Consider the following 20,126-nt stretch of genomic DNA (forward strand, 5'->3'; position numbering starts at 1 on the left):
TGTATGTATATATATATATATGTATATATATATGTATGTATATATATATATATATATATATATGTATACACATTTATTTATATCCCAAATGCTGTGTCCTAATCCTCCCTCACAGAGTCCTCCCCTCCCCTTCTCTGAGAAGGTGGGGACCCCGTGGCTGTCCCCCACATCCTAGTACATCAAGTCTACAAGATTAGGAGCATCCTCTTCCACTGAGGCCAGGCAAGGCAGCCCTGTTGGGGAATGGATACCACAGTCATGCTATAGCTTGAGGGACACAGGCATTTTTAACAGATCACCTATTCCAACATTTAGTAGGCACCTCAAACTTGTAATCAAATATAACTCTTCTACTGTTTGACAGTTTGTATATTCACGTAATTAATTTTAGTGATTTTTCACTACCCAATCATCTTCCCTCTCTGGCTTGGTTTCACTTCTTGTTCTGGTATCACCTGAATTAGCCCCACTTCAGTTAATGACCACATTTTCCAGTTGTCTAGAGCTGACTCACAGCCCTTGATTTGTCTCTTCTATTGGGACATTTAGTCTATCATCAGGTTGTGTCCGTCTTAAAATATTAAGACTCTGACTCCATTATCATTATCATCATTCCAGTTGTAGCCCCCACCTTCACTCTTTAGGACCACTTCCCTGGACTAGCAGCTGGCATCCGAGTTTCCACTATTTTCCCCATAGCCTGTTAGATCCAGCTCCCAGAGTGAATTTTTAATACGTTGAATATGATCACACATGTTCCCTGTGCCAATTCCTACAATGGCTCCCATTGTGACTTAGCTGCTGCAGAACTTTTAATAATCTTGTACTATTTTACTATTTCTCTTCCAGCAATCATGATTCCTGGGGACAAGGTCTTATTTGCAAGTTATATTTGGCATTAAGCTTACTATACAATTGCAAACCCCACATTAGGTTGCTGAGGGGAAATGATGGGATTATACTTCAAGTGTTGCTGGATAAAGGATTGGGTCATAGTAACTAACTTTTTGGTTGGTTTTTCAGCTCAGACTCTTGTCATCCATGTTCACTTAAGAGCTGTTTGAAATCCTAAGATTTAGGGGAGTTTTGTTTGTTTGTTTGTTTGTTTTTGTTTTTCTAATTTGCTCTGTGTGGAATAACTAGTTTTTCAAAAGCTCTATTTCAAAACAAGGACTGAGTTTCGAAGATTTGGGGGTTTGTCCTCTTCTTACTTCTGTTTTGGTTATTTCTTTTTTTTGTGCTGCAATAGATAAAAAGAAATTATCACCTAAAATGTTTAGTCTTTAGCTCTCTCAAATCTGTAAAAAGGGGTGTTTTTTCTCCCATCTGAGATTGGGTTGACTCACTAGGCAAAATACATTGGGGTAAAATCAGTGAAACTACTAAAAGGTTAATAGAATCTTTTGGCTAAAAAAACATCAAAAGTAAATTTCCTTGCTATTTCCTATCTGTCCTGTGCTTCTAAGTTGGATGTAGACATCATATCACTATCTTGCTTATTGCTCAAATGATGCTCAATTAAATTCTAAAGAAATGGTTCTTAACCTGTGGGTCTTGACCCCTTTGGCAAACTTCTATGTCCAAAAATATTTATGATTCATAAGAATAGCAAAATTACAGTTATAAAGTAGCAATGAAAGTAATTTTATGGTTGGGGGTCATCGTAACATGGGGAGCTGTGGTAAATGCCCCCAGCATTAGAAAGGGTGAGAACAACTGCCCTACAGTTACTTGGGTTTTTTTTTTTTTCAAAAGAGCCACTTTCTGCAAATATTTCATTAAAGCTAAACAGCCAAGAATCTCTATCAATACCTATTCCTAAATGGGAATGTATTTAGTATACTAAGATTATTGTAGAGCATGCTGTATCATGTTGGACTACCTAGAATTATCTTTTAAAATTGACTTGCTTTTTACATTTTATTTTAAATATTCAATGATTTGAGCATTACTACTTTCCATGTGCAGAGTGCATGCATGCATGTGTGTGTCCACCCATACACTCTACCATGTAAGTATATATAAAAAAAAAAGAGCTTGACATCAGATGTCTTCTTTAGTCACTTTTTGTTTTATTTATTTGTTTGATTTTGAGACAGAAGTGTGCTGTGAATCTGGAGCTTATCAGGCTAGTCAGTGAGTCCCTGGGGTCACCCATCTCCACACCACCACCACCACCACCACCACCACCACTACCACCACCACCACCACCACTACCACCACCACCATCACCACCACCATCACAACCACCACCACCACCACCATCACCACCACCATCACCACCACCACCACCCCTGTGCTAAGGTTACAGGCATTCATGACCATGCCTGGATCTGTTGTGGGTGTAGGGCATCATAACTCATGCCTTCATGTGTGCACAGTAAGCTCTTTACCCACTTAGCCATTTCCCCAGCCCTGAACATCACTCTTTTAACAATAACAAGGCAAACAACAACAACAACAACAAAAAGCAGAAACAAAATCCACTTGGAAAAAAATTAACACATTTGAAATATTTGTTTAGAATAGCATTTATTTTTAGAGCATATATTCCTGATAGCAAGCCTAGTTTGAAATGATCACATCAATGTTTATAAGTTTCACTTTGCTGTGGCAGACAGTAGAAAAGAACCACTCAATGCTGTGGCCGTGCTGAGAGTGGTGCCTGACAGGCTGGCTAGCTAGCTGAATACTTAGAGAGAAAGGCCTCTTTTGGGTGATAAATGCCTGAAATGGGCTATGAACCTCCAAAGGAGACTAAAATTTTAATTTGAGGGAGTCTGCAGCAGACAAACTTGAGTGGATGCCTGCTAGCCTAGAGCCACCTTGATAATCATTTTTCTCTGGTGACTGATAAACTGTTTATTAACACCCCTTATCATTAAACCTTGGGAATGTCTGTGGGTCACAATCTCCCGTTGGCTTCCAATGCAAGTCATACTAATTCAGAGTCTTCTAAGGCATCCCCTAGAGCTATTTTCAAGCCATTTCCCAGCCTTCTGCTACCTATGTACCCTAGTCTATCTTTCTTCCTATGTTTTAAAAGCTGCCCTCCTTCAAGAAAAAAAAAAAAACTTATTTTTTTAATTTTTTTTCTTATTTTTTGCTGGTATGTTTTTTATTGGTCATTTTATTTATTTACATTTCAAATGTTATTCTCCTTCCCCATTTCCCCTCCAAACCCCTTATCCCATTCTCCTCCCCCCTGCTTCTGTGTGGGTATTTTCCCTACTTACCTACCCACCCCACTCCATCCTCAGAGCCCTAACTTTCTACTACCTTGGGTCATCAAGCCTCCACAGGACCAAGGGCCTCCCCTCGCATTGATGCCAGATAAGGCAATCCTCTGCTACATATGTAGCTGGAGCCATGAGTCCCTCTATGTGTACTCTGTGGTTCGTGGTTTAGACCCTGGGAGCTCTGGAAGGTCTGATTGGTTGATATTATTGTGCTTCTGATGGGGTTGCAAACCTCTTCAGTTCCTTCAGTCCTTCCCCTAACTCCTCCATTGGGGTCCCCACGCTCAGTCCGATGGTTGGCAGCAAGCATCTGCATCTGTATTGGTCAGGCTCTGGCAGAGTCTCTCAAAGGGTACAGCCATACCAGGCTCAACAGCTTTCATTTTCTTCCTTTTTTTTTTTTTCCCAGATCACTTTCTTATACAGAAAATAGTAAGAGCCTTTAATTGTTTATCACATTGAAGACAAGGTTTAAGGATCATCAGTAAGGAAAAAAAAATAATCATCAGTAAGAGATTAAGGAGGGTTGGGATAAGATTATTTAACAGGGTGATAAATTTTCTGAGCAGAGATCTTAAATTTAAGCTGTCTTTAAATTTAAGCTGTCTTTAAATTTAAGCTGTCTTACCTACTGTGGCTGACAGAAATGAAAAACCCAGATGCCAACGGCAGGAGAACTTAGGCAAGCATCGCTGGCTCTAGCCTCTGCCCTTCATTTTGTTTCGTGTGTATCAGAACTCTGTACTGCAGACCTCCTGCCTTCTGCCCACTGAGTGACCTTTGCTTTTTCCTAAAGAAAGTTTTTCCCATGAGTGTGTTTTTTTTTTCCTAATCACCTAGTCAAGATCTACCTTTCTCATAGTCTCCTTGACTTTCCTACTATCTGTTCTAAGTTATATTCTATAATTCCTTGTAATTCTTACTTAGCTACCTAGTAAACTATCCTAGTATTTTATCTTTCTCAGGTTTTCCCCTCCTGTAATGTGGATTGTGGAATGGAGGGTTAGGCCCCATACTCTCATATTTCCCACAGTAGATGTATGCATAGGACGGGTAAGATGAGAAAGGTAGCAGGATGGAGTAAGCCGAGTCTTAGGTTGTTACCAGCTTAGTTAGTAATGGAACACAAGGACTAGGGATGGAGGAGAGAACATCAACTATGGGATTTCTAAGTCTTCTGTGGAGTTCTGTGATTCTAGTTGAAAGCAATTGACTAACAGAATGTGGTGTGGAAGAATGAGAGGAAATTGTAAGTTAATTCTGAGGTTGTGAGCCTCAAGATCCAAGAAGCATTGTCAGAAAAGTAATAGAGTTGGCGGTTGGTCAGGGAGTTCCATTAATGCTTGTCAGTAAGTGAACTTTGCTGTCGCTGGTTTTCTAATGAAGATGTTCAGTAGGCAGTAATAAGTAGTCATCTTTGGAAAGACAGCTGAGGAATGGTGATGAGACCCAGTTGTCATCCTACAAGTATAGCAGGCCTCCAGGGTGGGGCTGTTGTAGAATGAGGAAAGGGCAGTACTAGTTTTTGAAAATGGGGCTGGTGTCTCTTAGCACAAGGAAGAGGTAATATGGAGTGGAAAAATCAGCAATTTGAAAGGAGTTTGATGAGACTTTCAGTAAGCTGAAGCTGTGAGCTGGAGTCCAGAGGCCAGCTCTGATGAGCCTCTAGGGAAAAGTTCAGTGCTCTGATTAGGAGAGTTGAGAAGGCAGGACTGATGGAAATACTGAGAACTCTGCCCAACTATGGAAGGCCACCCTAATTCCACATGAAGAGGGGCTTCACAGGCTCTGCACACATAGTTTACTTCAGGAAAAGTAAGTTTAGCCATCAAGGATAGTTTGGGGTGAGATTCCCCCATGAAAGAAATGTAACCTGAACTTCTTTTCATAAAAGCCCCTGTGGATTACAAAGGGTCAACATTGACAGCTCCCCACAAAAAAAAAAAAAAATCAACCATTACACCTTTTAATTTTTCCTTCTTAAAGAACGTTAGTTTACCTCCACCAAGAAGTGAACTTGTCACCAGGAAGCCATTTGATTCTGTCCCTAAGCCTGAGGTTAAATAAGCAGCTTATGGTGGTAGAACTCAAACAGTGTGAATCTAAAATCTAACAGGTAGAATCTAAAATAAAGTGGTAGTATTATTTATGAAATGGATAATGACCCTGGGAATGCTCTGACCTTAATGATAATTGACTGAATCTCTGAATCTGTAAGACAGCCTTTATAAGTCTTGCCTTGGTCATGGTGTCTGACCATGGTTTACAGCAGTATAACCCTAAGACAGAAGTTGGTACCAGGAATGGGATATTGCTGTGATAGGCCTGACCATGCTTTTGTTTGGAAAAGTGTAGATTTGGGGACTTTGGATTTGGAAAACCATGGAAATTTTTAAGTGGGGCTTAATGAGCCATCCTAGAAGGAATATGGAAGACTTTGTTGCTGTGAGTGATTGAATTTTGCAGACCTGGCCCAAGAGGTTTCAGAGGACAAGAATTTCAATATGTAGCATAGAGACTGTTTTTGTGGTATTTTGGTGAAGAGTGTGGCTGCTTTTGGCCCTTGTCTGAAGAGTTTACCTGAGGCTAAGGTGAAGAGATTTATATTAATTGTATTGACAAAAGAAGTCTCAAAAAAGCCCAGCAGAGACTTTGTTCTGTGGTAAAGTCTCATGAAGAGCATTTTGAACAAGTGTAGCAATCTTAGAAAAGAAAAATATAAGATATATGGTTCTAGTATTAAAGGGGCACCAGGAAGTGAAATGGAGACAAATCCTGTGTTCTAGGAGATAGCAGATTAAGGGAGTGGGACTTTGGGGCAAGATCCTACCCAGCTAAATTTAGATTCAGGCATGGTGGCACACACGTTTAATCCTACAGTCATCTGGCTCTGCCTTTAGAGTGAAAAAGAGAAGGGACTACTGGGATGATTGATGCTGGCTAGCTGGAGCTAAGAAATTAGCAGTGATTAAGAAGAGACTAGCATCACTGAGGTGAAATCTTCTGGGAAGTGTTTTCTGAGGGCACCGAGAAGCTATGTTCCAGAGATAGCCCAGGTTGTACCTCATGCTGCAGCTATACTTGGTAATGTGTAAGCGTCACCCAGGTGGTACTAGTTTTCATGAAGGGGTCATGAAGAGCAGCTGAGGCTTAGCACTGTGAGAGGCCATGGAAAGCCATTAGTGAAAGTGCAGCCTCAGTTATAGTTGAGGCCCAGGGCTGAAGGAGCCATGCAAAGGATTTGAGACTTGGCACCCTGAAGATAGCCTATGAGAGGCTATTGATAAAGCCTAGTTGCAGTGGAAGACCCCAGAGTATTGGAGTTGCCAGTACCATGGGATGATCACCAAGAACAGCAGCAGCTGTGGAGTGAGTCATCCTGAGTTTAGAGTGCTATAGAGGATAGATAGAGCTGGAGAAGTGATGCTAGCCCTTTGGAGGAGCCCAGAAGATAATATGTGGATCCCAGACACTGAAACAAGAAGCTGTAATGTTGAAGCTGCCTTGGAAACCCCGAGATATTTGAGATGCCAGAGCCCTGGGATACCTGCTTAGGAAAGCTGCTAACAGGGAGTGGAACCAGCCCAGGAAAAGAAGTTTGTTACAGTCAACAAAGATGAAGAAGGAGTTGGAGAACTGAAAACCACTTTGACATCAGCCATGGAGATGCAGTTTGGAGTCTGCCCAGCTGGTTTCCTGTCTTGTTTGGGGATTTCAGTTAAGTGATTGGATGAATCTCAGAAGAGACTTTGAACTTTGGACTTTTAACATTGTTGAGACTGCTACAGACTATGGGAACTTTGGAAGTTGGACTAAATGTACTTTTTTATTATGCTATGGTAGATATGCCCCCCCATAGACTCATGTGTTTGAACAAGACTGTGGGGGCCAGGAAGTGAAATGTGATGGTTTGTATATGCTTAGCCCAGGGAGTAGCACTATTAGGAGGTGTGGCCTTGTTGGAGTAGGTGTGTCCCTATGGGCATGGGCTTAAGACCCTCATCTAGCTGCCTGGAAGTGAGTCTTCTGCTAGCAGCCTTCAGATGTAGGTGTAGAACTCTCAGCTCTGCCTGCACCATGCCTGCCTAGATGCTGCCATGTTTCCGCCTTGATGATAATGGACTGAACCTCTGAATCTGTAAGGCAGCCTCAAATAAATGTGCCATGGTGTCTGTTCACAGCAGCAAAAACCTAACTAAGACAGTCTTACTGAAATTTACCTCTTTTTCTTTTTCATTTTTTATATAGAATTTAATTCCTTTTCGACCTTCAATTCAGTTCCAAGGACTCCAAGGGGTGAGTACTATCAATTTATGAAAAAAAAAAAAAAAAAAACCCTAATTTTATTAAATACCATAAAGCTTTAAATTTTTGCTTTCATCTTACTCTCTTAATATAATCAGTCACATATTTTGTGAGCTTCATAACTAAATGAGATTTCCTGTCAGATTTAAGATGTTTGAATTGTCTTTATGTGAAAACAAAAACAAAAACATTTTTTTGTAAATCGTGGATGGTTGTGCATCTGAACCATTTCATTGAAGATTAAGCATCACAGTTTCATGGAAATATATTATATTTACAACAACTAAGCAGAGGACTGATTTCATGCAAGTTCTGACTACAGTTGTTCCTATTTATAAAATGTAGCTGTGTGCTTAATTTTACACAGTAGGAAATGGAATGTATAAATAAAAAGTAAGCTTTGCTAGTATAGGCACTTTCGTGTGTCTGCTTTTTTCTACACTAGGGAGTGTAGCTTGGAGGTGGTATGTACAGGACTCTGGGTCTAATCACCAACATCAAAACCAGCAAGCATAATATATAACTTTTAATTAAATGGACCTGTGACTTTTGTGTTTATTATAGATAATTAATTTTATAGGAGTAGCATTAGTGTAGCTATTAAATTTTCTTAGATTTATTAATTTTATGTGTATGAATGTTTTACTTGTGTGTGTATATGTGTATCACAGGCATGCCTGGTACACTCAGAGGTGAGAAGAGGGGGGCTGGAGTTATGGACAGATGGCTGTGGGTGGAATGGAAACTGGATTGCCTGCAAAAGCTGCAAGTGCTCCTAACTGTTGAGTCACCTTCCCATTCCTAGTATTATTTTTAATTGTTACTATTAGTATTTAACATTAAGAAACTAAATAGATGTTTATTTTGCTTCCTCACTTGAATTAGTATTTATATTCCTCTACGTTAGCTATGTAGCATGGCCACTTGGATTATCTCTAAGTGGAGTTTAGGGCTTTGGAGAAAAGGCAAGCCCAAGGAAGAAGACCATAAGCTTGGTCATTGTAAATCTACATCCTTGTGACTTTTTATAACATCAGAAATGTAAAAATGTGCCTATGTGAATAAAGGGTTTATTTTAAACCTTATAACTTGAAAATCTGTGGAGCCAGATTAATTACATCATTCATTGGATGAAGAGTACAGTATTTCTCAATCTTTTGTATAATGCTAACTTGAAGGAGATGTTTGTGTGGATGTCAGCTCTGCTTCTACATGACAGCTTTACAATGAAGTCCTTTCTTTCTCCCCAGTAACTTAAGTAAGTGTTCATGGACGGGGTCCTAACAGAAATGAGCATTCTTCTGAATTTTCTTGTATAGCTTTTTAGTGGTAATTACTAACCTCATCTCATTTTATATCTGAGGGGTTAGTTCAGTTGTTTATGTAAGGCTTTTGGAGTTTCCTGCAGTTTTTAATGACATATTTGAAGGAAAGAGCCAATGAGAGGCCAGAATCCTAGAAGCTTGGTGAGCGCTGGCTTTTCAGACAGCAGAGTAAGGTCTAAGCTGTGCTTCTGGTAGCTGGAGGGGCCACTGCTGTTCTGGAACTGCGGTTTCCCTAGCTTTCTCTTTACCTTGTTTGAGATCTCAGGCTAAGAAACGATCAATAAAGGACATTTCCTTAGGAGGCACCAAGTTAGACACAACAGTCAGATGACAGGGAGTGAATACTTAGCGCTACCAAACACTGATTCTGATTCTGGCATGCAGTTTAGCACAGGCCTGGGCTTCTGCAGTCTATTTCTTGCCCTAGGTCCTGGGCAACAGTTTACAGTTGAGACATTGGGCAAGTCCCTCACCTCTCTGCACAGCTACCCTTGAGCCCACCTGTCCAGCCCGCTTCCTACTGCTTGTCTTTGCTTATACCATTGCATTCCTTGCCCGAGTATAGTTTGCTGCCAAAGGTAAGTTAGTTATAAAATGACTAATAGGTTTAACTTTCAACATGTGTTTGAATTTTAACAGGTAAGCTTTTGGCCCGATTACAGTGTGATTGTGTTTGTATGGTGAATGTGGCTTGGAGGCACTGTCGACTGAGAGACTAGGATGCTTGGCCCTACCTTGCTTGTTCTGTGTCTATCTCATCAACACCCTACCCTTTTTATTATTCTCCTAGGAACAAAATTATGGACTCAGCATTGTTTTAGAGCCTGCAGCTGCATTCTATCTACCCTTCCCCCTTCCATTTACAGAGCTCTCCCCAGCCCTTTGGGACTTAGTAAAAACAAAGACTCATTACAGGGGAGAGAGTGGGTTGGCACAGCCCACAGGGAGTCCGCAGAGCTATAACTGTAAGGGTCTTCTATACAGTGCTCCTCTGTTGTTCTTTAGAGCCATGATAAGTTAACATTGTCTGTGCTGATTGCTTTTAAAACCCTTCAGAAGTATGCTTATAGAGCTTTCCAGTGTGGAAAATGCTTAGGGTTTTAAATTGGAAGGTTTAAACTTAGAATTCCCACAAAAGATAACTGTTTCTTAGTGAGAGATCTGTGTCTTTTTTATATCAAATGTAATTAGAAATATACCTTACCTGTCATGATAGGGCCATATGTAAACAAATTTGAAGCATTGTTAAAGTATCCTTTTAAAGTGTTACAGATATTCCTTGTTTGCCTGGTGAAGTTATGCTAAGTCTGCATGGTTATGGTAGTCCTAGCTGCTAATTATAGGATCCTCTGCCTCCTTTAGTAATATCTATAGAGGGTCAGAATTTAGGTCTTGGCAGATTAGCATTTAAGCCTATTTGCTTTTTTGTTTGAACATGTTCTGATGGGTTGATGTTAGCATCTACATAAATACAGACTAAAACATTAAAGTATGGCAGTATGCTGTATGGAATCCTAAGTCACTGATTACTTGGGTTTTCTTTCTATAGCTAGGCAGTAGCTTTCATAAGAGAAAATGGAAACTATGTCTGAGATGCACCTACACATGGGAACATAGTGGGAAAGGGCACACAAGAAATTGGATGCTCATTGAAAGTGTTTTCTGTAGGGGAGCAGTGGTTCTGATTGCTGAGCTCATGAAAGTTAGGAAATGTGTACAACTGAAAATAAATGAATAGCAGTTATTCTCTAGTGTGGGTCAGCCAATTTTTTTCATGGGTCTAATATATACCTAGAGCACCTACATCTAATTTCAGATCTTTAAGGTAGAATATTCAGAGGAAAATGACAATGCACTGTGCCAGTTTCCAAAAGCTGCATCTTTATAGTTAGGTAAGCTTCATGAAAAGTAGCACACTGTTCTCTTCCTCTTACACAGTGAAGCAGGTGACTTCCAGGGATGTCACAGGACTCCACTGTTCCAGTGGAGTTTGGAAAACTAGTCTGCATAGCTTTATGAAATTGAACATTTCTAAGGGCAAACAGTCGATAGCAGCAGGCTATACTGCAGATGAAAAACTTCCCACGTATTGGAGATCTCTGAAAGAGTGTTTCTGGAAAGTTCACTCAGTGTTTAATGCAGTCAGCTGTTCATACAATTGACATACCAGTTATTTCACAAGCTAGAGAAGTACTTAGTTGACTATTAGTAAGTTTTTATTATTCTGCTTGCTTCTTGGTTTTATGGTTTTTTCTGGATTTGTTTTGGTTTTGTTTGGGTTTGACTTTCTCAGATGTGGCTAGCCTGGAACTTTCAGTGTGGGTCAGACTGACCTTGAACTTGAAAGAATCCTCCCACCTCTCCTTGCCAAGTGCTGGAAAACCTGGCATTTAGCTACCTACTCAGCTTCTTTTAGTTTTGTGAAGCCTCCCTATATGTCCCAGGCTAGCCTGGAACTTGAGATCCTTTCCTTTGGCTTCCAAAGCACTAAGATTTCTGGCTCGTATAACCAAGCTCTGCATTAGTATGAAAGAATATAGAGCTAGGTAAGATATTGTCTTCACTCCTGCAGAATTTCCAGCCTGACAAACACATGCAGATTAACATTTAGGAAAGGGTTAATGATAAAGGATTTAGCTAGAACCCTCACACAGAGGGTTTCTATAAAAGGACTATTCTATAGGAGCCCTCAATAGCAAGGCTTTGTGTGGGTTTCTCACTGCTGTGAACTAACATTTTAGACAAAGGTTTTTGTGGGTTCAGAATGGTATATGTTAGCTGTGCATGATGTTATGTACCTGTAATACCAGCATTTCAGAAGCTAAGGCAGAAGAAACATGTAGAGTGCAAGCTTGAGCTTCCTATCAAGGTATTGTATTAAGAAAAAGAAAGAAAGAAAAACAAAAAGTTCTCTTTTGACAACTAATGTATAAAATTCTAAAAGCTTAATTAAAAACTAACACAACACTTTATACACAGAAATAAATGTGAGAAATGAAATAATTGGGATAAAATCTGAAATAGCGAGATTTTCAATAGCAAATAATAGCCACATTTTGCTGGCATATGGTGGATGCCTTTGCATTTGATTTGTTTGTGGCTTTTAGGATTAATGTTCAGGAAGTGATCATCTTAGGAAAATGAGAAATAATGTTAGTATTGTCATGTTATGAGAGTATAGAATCCATATTAACTTAGTATTTATTATGAGAATGTTACTCAAAAGTTCTTTTTAATTGCTTACTTTCAGACTTAGCAACTCCAGAGGCTATAGAAGTTTTGCATATACAATTTTTAGAAATTATCTTAAGGATGTTGAAAATAAAATATTTTTTATATACTATGTATTTTGTATACTGAATAAAACATAATCATACATGTCTTTTCAAGACAGAAGAAGCGATCCAAACAAGTTCTAAATGTATGCCTTCCAAAAAGGCACAGGAACCTCCTGAATCTGTTTAACTGATAGCTTTAATGGCTTGAATAGTGTTATAAATTCTTGCAGTATTGTCATTAATGCAGAAGCTCAGGGTTTGGATTCTGTTTTAAAATTTTTTATTTAAGCTCTAAACTTAGCATAGCCTTCAGAATATTTGGCTAATTATCCTACTTTGTAGGGTCAGGAGAAAAGATTGAGTCTAAAGGACTAAATTATACAGTATTTGAGATTAGTAGGCAATTTCAACCCACCCTGAAATGCTTTCCTCAGACTGCCCTACCCTACCCAGCTTGGTACCTGGAAAGCAAAGATAACTATGGTCTTAGAACAAGTAGCAAAGACAAAACTAACTCCTCAGCACTGCCTCCCCGCCTAGATGATACACCTTCCTCTGGCTTCTTTCCCCCTGCTGCGTCTGGTTTGTCTAGTCCACTAGTTTTATGAACAATTGTGTCTCATCAGTCTGTTCAAAAGTTGATGATTAGGGGCTGATACTCTTGTCTCTGAATGTGACTACCACTGGAAGACTGTTAAAGTTATGTTCTTGTATAATGGTATTTTGTTCTAAGATTTTGAATACTATAGTGGTTTATGCATAAGACAACATTTATGTTAATATTATATTGAATTTCAATTTTTTTCATATTAATTATCGAAAGGTATTAGCTAATTATTTAACTTTTATGTGCACACAAACATAGTTTTGTTTTTTTTTTTTTTAAATCTCACTTTAGGTGAGGATATGAAGTGCCTCTAGACACTCATTATCTCTAACAAATGAAGTCATAGTTTGAAGCTGTTGTAACTTAACCAGCCACTCTAGTTTTATGCTGTCACTCCTCCCTGCCCTGCTGTTCTTTCTGGATAAGGACTCACTCTGGGCTTTCTAACTGAGCAGAGGCAGTGAGCTAAGCTCAGTATCTTCACAACACGAGTGGGTCTTTCTATGTCGTATGTGTACAAATGTCAGGATTTTAACAACTGTATTTGAAGGAGAGAAAAAAAAAGAAAGAACTTGGACTGGGAGACCTCGACACTGTAATGTCCCAGATCTTTCAAATAACATTTTACACATGTTAAAGAAAACCATATTGCTGGCTGCAGTATGTGTGTGCATTTTCATTTTAACATGGAAGCTGAACTTAGAATGCACCCCCATTATCTTCATGTTCATTGTGTTACAGTTTGGTAGCATTTTGAGGTACATAGTGCTACATTAGATCATGACTCTTCTCCAACTTGCTAGCCTTTTAGCTGTGGTGGCCCGTTGACAATGCAGGGCAAGAATCCAAGATCCTAGTTGCTCAAGCCTTACTCAATAGTGTTAACTTGACATATTATTAAATCTAGAGAATTTAAAGAGAGGAAATGTCTTTATAAATGTTTTTGTTGCTGCTAAGAACTTTAAGCACTTTACATATATTAATCTTATCTAATTGCTACATCAGTGCTATGAAGAAAATACTGTTTTGTTTTGCCTTTTTCTGATGTGTGAACTGTTATTTCAAAATTAATGGTACTGAAGTGCCGCAGAGGTGGTACTTGGCCTTCCAGTACTTGCTACAGAAGGCTGCCTTCAGTGTGAGACATGAGTTCTCACCCCTACCTTCCTCTGATAAGTGCTGAATTAATATTTTTTAATTTATTCTCACATTCCCATACACATTTGTTGACCACCTCTCCAGCTGTTAATGAAAGTGACAGTCAGGAAGACATTAGAGATGAATTTGAGGGGTTGCCAGGATTTGGTTGGTGAGAGAAGAGGTCAATACTTTTTGGACCTGAGCTTTCACAGCATGAGCAAAGGGCAAACAGGTGTGGCGTGGGTCTCCTCTTCTCAAGGAGCTGCTTGTCTGCAAATCTCTGTGGAAGTCTGAACTTTGAAAGGCTTTCCCCTTCAGTTTTCTTTCTTACAGCTGAACTCATTATAAGAATACAGACACACACACACACACACACACACACACACACACGCACACACACACACACACACCCAGAGAGAGATACTTTCTAAGAACATTTATAACTCATCAATTTCTGGGTAAAACTTCTGATGGGAGGAATGTCTTTCTGCAGACGAATGTCTTTCAAACATATTTGCAAATCATTCTCATTAATACAAAACAGTTCTGCATGGGAAGATGGCTCAGTGGGTGACGTCTGTGCTGTGCAAGCATGAGGACCTAAATTCAGATGTCTGGTGTCCACATAAAAACAGGTGTTGCAGTGTACATCCCTAGAAGACAGAGGTAGTAGGATCTTGGGGTCTCCATGCTCCAGTTTTAGTGAGAAACACCATCTCAAGAAAAAAAAAATCCTCTGGAAAGTGATAAAGGAAGGTATTCCATGTAGGCCTCTACGGTCACATATACAGGCACTTCAGCAATCATATATGCACATATCATCCCACCACACACACACACACACACTCATTACCATACACCAAGACAAAACATTTCACTTGAAGCCTTAACACATATGGATATTCACATTCATGAAGCTGAAACAAAAGTTCCACTGCCTGAGATTTATTTTACTTTAACTTCATCTGTACATCCCAGTTTTGCTTTTTGTTTGTTTGTTTGTTTGTTTGTTCTCTCAAACAACAACTTAAACTTTAAAAAGAATCCTGTAAGTGATTTAAAAGAAATGTAAAGAGGCTGGAGACATGGCTCTCTCAGGAGCTCTTGCAGACTTTCTGGGTTTGGTTTTTAGTACCCACTTGGCAGCTAACAACCATCTGTAACACCACTTCCAGGGGCTCTTTTGGTGCCCTCTTTTGACCTCTGCAGGTACCAGGCACACACATGGTACACAGACAAATGTGCAGACAAAATACCTCCATACTAAACAAAGAAAAATAAATAGAAGGAGTTTAAAATAGTAAAAAGAATCCTGGCCAAAGTCCACCAAACTAATGCCATTATCTTCCAGTAGGTTACAATCAATGGCCTTCATACGGTCAGTATGAAGGAGACCATCATCTCTTTTTAAGTTTTAATCTAAGAGTCAGTCATGTGGTCAGATTTGCATTTTAACATTCTTTGCCAATAGCTGCTTTGACAAAATTACCAGGATTTGGCTCATGATAGAAGAGGTCAGTGAGAAGGGTAGAGGGGGAGTCAAGGATAGCTCTGTGTTTATTGCTTGAGAATTTGATTGGAAGGATGGACCATTAATCAAGATTTAAGAGGATGAAAACAGGTGATTGGGTCGTGCTGTGTAGAAGCTGTTTGGGTGGCTCTCCATACCTCTTCCAGCCTTCTTCTGTCAGAGCACCAGCACCAGAAATTTGTACTAAAAGGGTTTGCAAAAGGCAACTCTCTTCTAGTAAAAAGAGAGAGAGACTTACAGAGAGAGTTCTGAAATGAAATGGAATTTACAGACACTTTTCAGCTATGGAGGATACTTTGTTAGTCATGAATACTTAAATAAGCCCTGCTATTAAGAATAGCAGCAGACTGGAAGGGGTCATGTGTACTAACTCAGTGGTAGGATACACCGTAGTTATGCACAGCATTATAGCTCTACAACATGGCAGTGGCCACATACAGTGATGCCATTTTATCAGATTAGTATAGTCTTGAGTACCCATTCAAGCAAAAGGCATTATCCTGTGGATTTCATATGATAAATGTATTAAAAACCCAACACAATGATAACTGCAGAAGTTCCAATACTGGTTCCCTTTGGTAGGGAAAGGCAGGCTCAGAGGAGGAAACCCAGTTCACTGCAGACATGCTGGTGACTTCACAGATGTCAGCCTTTGTAATTCAAACTGTGTTAATTTCTTGAAGTAAATATGTAAATTATGGTTTGCCTTCTTATTACTAATTTAAATAATTTTTTTATCTTCATGGATTAAATGAAAAAGAAAAAAAAACTAGAACATATTTCAATAGATGCATCCCATACCTGTATGTCCTAAATATACCATAAACAAATAAAAAAAATTTTTGGAGATGTCAGGCTTGATATGAAAATCTAGGCAAAAAGCTGAATATTAAACTTCTTTTAAAAAGTTGACAAAGGGAATGGAAAAGGCAGGTCTGGAGAGTTTATCTGTGCTTAGCCACGGCTGAGTATTGTGCTCCTTGGGAACTTGATAGAGCTGCCTTGTCATCTATCTGTGGAGAAAGCCCTCTGTCTGCTCTCTTCCCCAGGCGGAGTGCTAGCATTATCAAAGGTGTGGGAGCAGCCGAGTGTGCCTTCCGAGTTAAGACATAGTGGCAGTGGTATTGGGAGGGGTACCGAGGGGTGCCAGGGGTATTCAATTTGGAAAAGACTGATTAGGGAGTAAGCTGCAGCAGTTGGTTAGATTTGAAGAGCTGGTGATAGTTAACAAAACTCAACTCAATAGAAAACTGATTAAGAACGAAATTGTTCTGCTCCATCCAGTAGAAGCTCCCACGTAAGCTACCCCAGAGAAGAACAGTGAGGAATATTTCAAAAGCCTTCAGTGTTTTGTTGGGGATAATAGAAATGGTAGCTATATTATTGAAGGCAGCAATACTCGGCTAACAAGTACTGAGCACTTTCTTACAGTTCAGGTGGACGCCCTTTGTTTTCTCAGTCCAAGTGTTGGTAATTCACTAAAGTCTGTCTTCAAAAATGAGAACGGGAAGTCATATTTCCATTGCACAGTGAACAAGTGCAGTGCTGGCCTGTTTGCCACAGGTGTCTGAAAGTTCTGTATTTGGCTGTAACGATGCTCAGGTGCTTGCAGTTTTGTTTCTTGGTTTTTAGGGAAGGTTGTGTTTGAAACTTACAAATGCAAGATTAATATTGAAGAAACTCTTAGCATTTTATAGTTAATGACACTGTTTTATTCTTAGAGCTTTCAAAATATTTAAACTGATTGAGTCATGAAGGCAAAGTTTTATATTGATAGCCTAAAATCTAATTTATTTTTATACCTCCTGTATTGTTTCTGATTGAGAAATGAAGTGAATGAACATTTTAGAACTGTATAAAGCAAGACAAGAATAAGGATGAAACAGGAGTGTCTGGGCCAGTGAAAAGCAATGCTGTTGATTTCCCCTAGTCTTTTTTGGTTTTTTGGTCTTTTTTCATCCTCACACATATATTTTTAAAAGGTTCAGAGGCAGCTGAATATGCTGTTGCATATCTGTAATCCCAGCACTTGGATGTGATGGCAAGAAGATCAAGAGTTCAAATCCAGCCTCAGCACCATAGTGAGTTTGACATTAAACTGAGCCACATGAGACCTCATTTTTAAAAACCAAAACAAAAGCCTAAATAAAGCTTTAAAATTGAAGTGGCTGCCTAACATTTTATTGTTTTAATATCTATCATTTATTTAGCTATTCTGTGATTATTTATACTGTTATTATGCAATAGTAACAGTACAGGGAACATCCTTAGGTATTTTTTTTTCACCTCTGTTTCCTTAGATTCAGAAATGTTGAATACACCAGGTCAGGAGTAGGAGTGGCCTTCAGTAATGCCTCTAGAAGGATGCTGTTTTCTGTCCTCACAGCTCTTAAGAACTACTCCCGGGAGCTGGTTCCCCTGGCCAATAGTGAATGCATGTTTTGTTTTGTTTTTAATTTTTTATTATTATTTCAAAGTAATCATTTGATAATGTTTAAAAACTAGCAGCGTGGGCTAGAGAGATAGTGAGGACCTGGGTTTAGTTCCCAGCACCCGTATCAGATGGCTCGTAAGTGCCTGTAACTTTAGGGAATCCAACATCCTCTTCTACCTCCTGCAGGCACTACACCGAGAGAGGCACGCACATATGCACATAGATACAAATAAAGTAAATCGTTTTAAAAAACTGACATTGTGATCTGCTGAATGATCCCTGGCATATGCTAGATATTTAAGATGCCATGAAGTATCAAGTGTTTCGTGTCCCCATTTGGTGTTGCCAGGAGTGGTTTTGATTTCTTTTCTTTATATTACTCATGTTTCTCCCCAACAAAGTAGGATAGTCTTTGTTCATAACTGATGATACTTTTTGAGATAATTACCTTATTTCAGTAATTCTAAAATAAGTATAGTATTTATGTAGCCTTTTACGTATTTTGCTATTTTGGCATTTTTGCATATCATTTTTATAATCTTAAATTTTAACATGTTTGGGTTTCTGCATTCTCCTTTTGATGGCTATCTCCTATAAAGGAATATTATAAACTTTTAAGCTAGTGATATATCTCCCCCCCACACATGCCATCACACTAGGAATTCAGTGAGTTATTGGCTATTGATGAGGTCACATAATTTACTACTTTATACAGTACTGTTGTCCTGGAGTGATTGATTGCTTAGTGGGTGGTACCCACGGCTCCAGCTGGATGGGTAGCAGAAGATTGCCTTATCTGGAATCACAGAAAGGGGAGCCCCTTGGTCCTGTGGAGGCTCAATGCCCCAGCATAGGGTAATACCAGGGTGCTGAGGCAGGAGTAGGTGGGTGGGTGGCGGAGCACCTTCATAGAGTCGCGGGAGGGAGGAGGGATAGGGGGCTTGTGGAAGGGGAACTGGGAAGGGGGATAACATTTGAAATGTAAATAAATGAAATAACCAATAAAAAATAATAATTATAATTAAATAACTGGTCAACATTATTTTTTTACATTTGTTAAAAAAAAAAAAAAAAAAAAAGAATTTTAAGGCCAACTGGTGGGGAGCTGTTTCCAGAAATTAAGTCAGGGAATGGAGAGAACAGGATGGGAAAATTTGGATAACCAATAGACTCCATTACAGGACCAGCGAGAATGTTGTAATCAAGGCATATGCCACCACATGTACCAGGCTAGCTGAAGGTTTACTTTTCTAAAAATCTAAATAGGTTTAAAAAGAAAAATATCTTGAGATTAATTGATAGCGGAATGCAGAATTAAGAGCTGGTCATTCCTCCGTTTCACTTTGGAAATAACCTTCCAAACAGTTGTTGATGTTAGTGAGCATGCAAGTTTTCACGGTGATGTTGCTTGAACTGGGCTGAAGCCATGCCTTTTGCAAAATGTGGGGCCTAGGCCAGCCTTTCTGTTGATCTTCAGGGCAGCGCGTAGCTGTCAGGTCTGTCTCTTCACTAGATTTACACCGCTGCTTATGACTGCCAGGTACAAAGCTAGGTCTGCCAGCCTTTGCCTGCAGTTCCTCCAGGCCTGGGTGACTCTCCTCAGGACCGCAGCGGAGCAGGAAGGAAGAAAGCTCACAGGGATTTGGAACTTGCTGTTCACATATAACATTTTTTTTTTCCTTGTAGAACTCAGATTTGAACTTTGTTTCAGAAAAACAAAACTGTTTTATTCTTTTTTAAAGACAAATTTCTGCTTTATAATTGACCAGGACAGTGTCTCCTTGAGTTCTTTTAGTGTGTTCTCCCCAGCTCTTTAACTGTCTCCCTGGGTCTTCTAAGTTGTGTTTTTAAGAGGTTGGGATGTGTTTTCAAATGAAACTTGAGGACAAGAGTTCTGCATTTTAGTAAAGAACTACATACACACACACACAGAGAGAGAGAGAGAGAGAGAGAGAGAGAGAGAGAGAGAGAGAGGGGAGAGAGAGAGAGAAGTATGTAATGTAAATCTAAGTACCACAAACCCAAGAAACCACTTTGCCTAGATTTTCGGGCTAAATATAACCTAAAAGAGATCAGAAACTTCCTCATCCTGACATTCGTACCCTCCAGTCTGTGTTTTCTCTGGCAAGTCCTAGTTTCCAAAATAACCTTATATGGGCTCTATTTCAACTTCATTTGTATTTTTTTAATCACTGGCATATTTGTTTGTTTGTTTGTTTGTATAAATCTGTAAATATTTATGAGGTATGTTCAATGTCCCAAATGTA

The 20,126-nt window shown here is 39.3% G+C and overlaps 1 protein-coding gene across 6 annotated transcripts in view; it reads left to right on the forward strand.

The window, feature by feature from the left end:
* Positions 1-20,126, forward strand: part of Ell2 (elongation factor for RNA polymerase II 2) — a 63,252-nt gene that overhangs the window by 9,617 nt on the left and 33,509 nt on the right. For all 6 annotated transcript variants that reach the window (XM_031360518.1, XM_031360514.1, XM_031360513.1 and 3 more), the window contains exon 2: positions 7,488-7,535. Coding sequence is in view for 2 of the 6 variants with exons in the window: in XM_031360513.1 (XP_031216373.1) it covers positions 7,488-7,535 (48 nt within the window). In the remaining 4 variants the exon portion in view is untranslated. The remainder of the gene's footprint in view (positions 1-7,487; positions 7,536-20,126) is intronic.

This window comes from Mastomys coucha, unplaced genomic scaffold (genome assembly GCF_008632895.1).
Source record: "Mastomys coucha isolate ucsf_1 unplaced genomic scaffold, UCSF_Mcou_1 pScaffold8, whole genome shotgun sequence".
Lineage (NCBI taxonomy): Eukaryota > Metazoa > Chordata > Mammalia > Rodentia > Muridae > Mastomys > Mastomys coucha.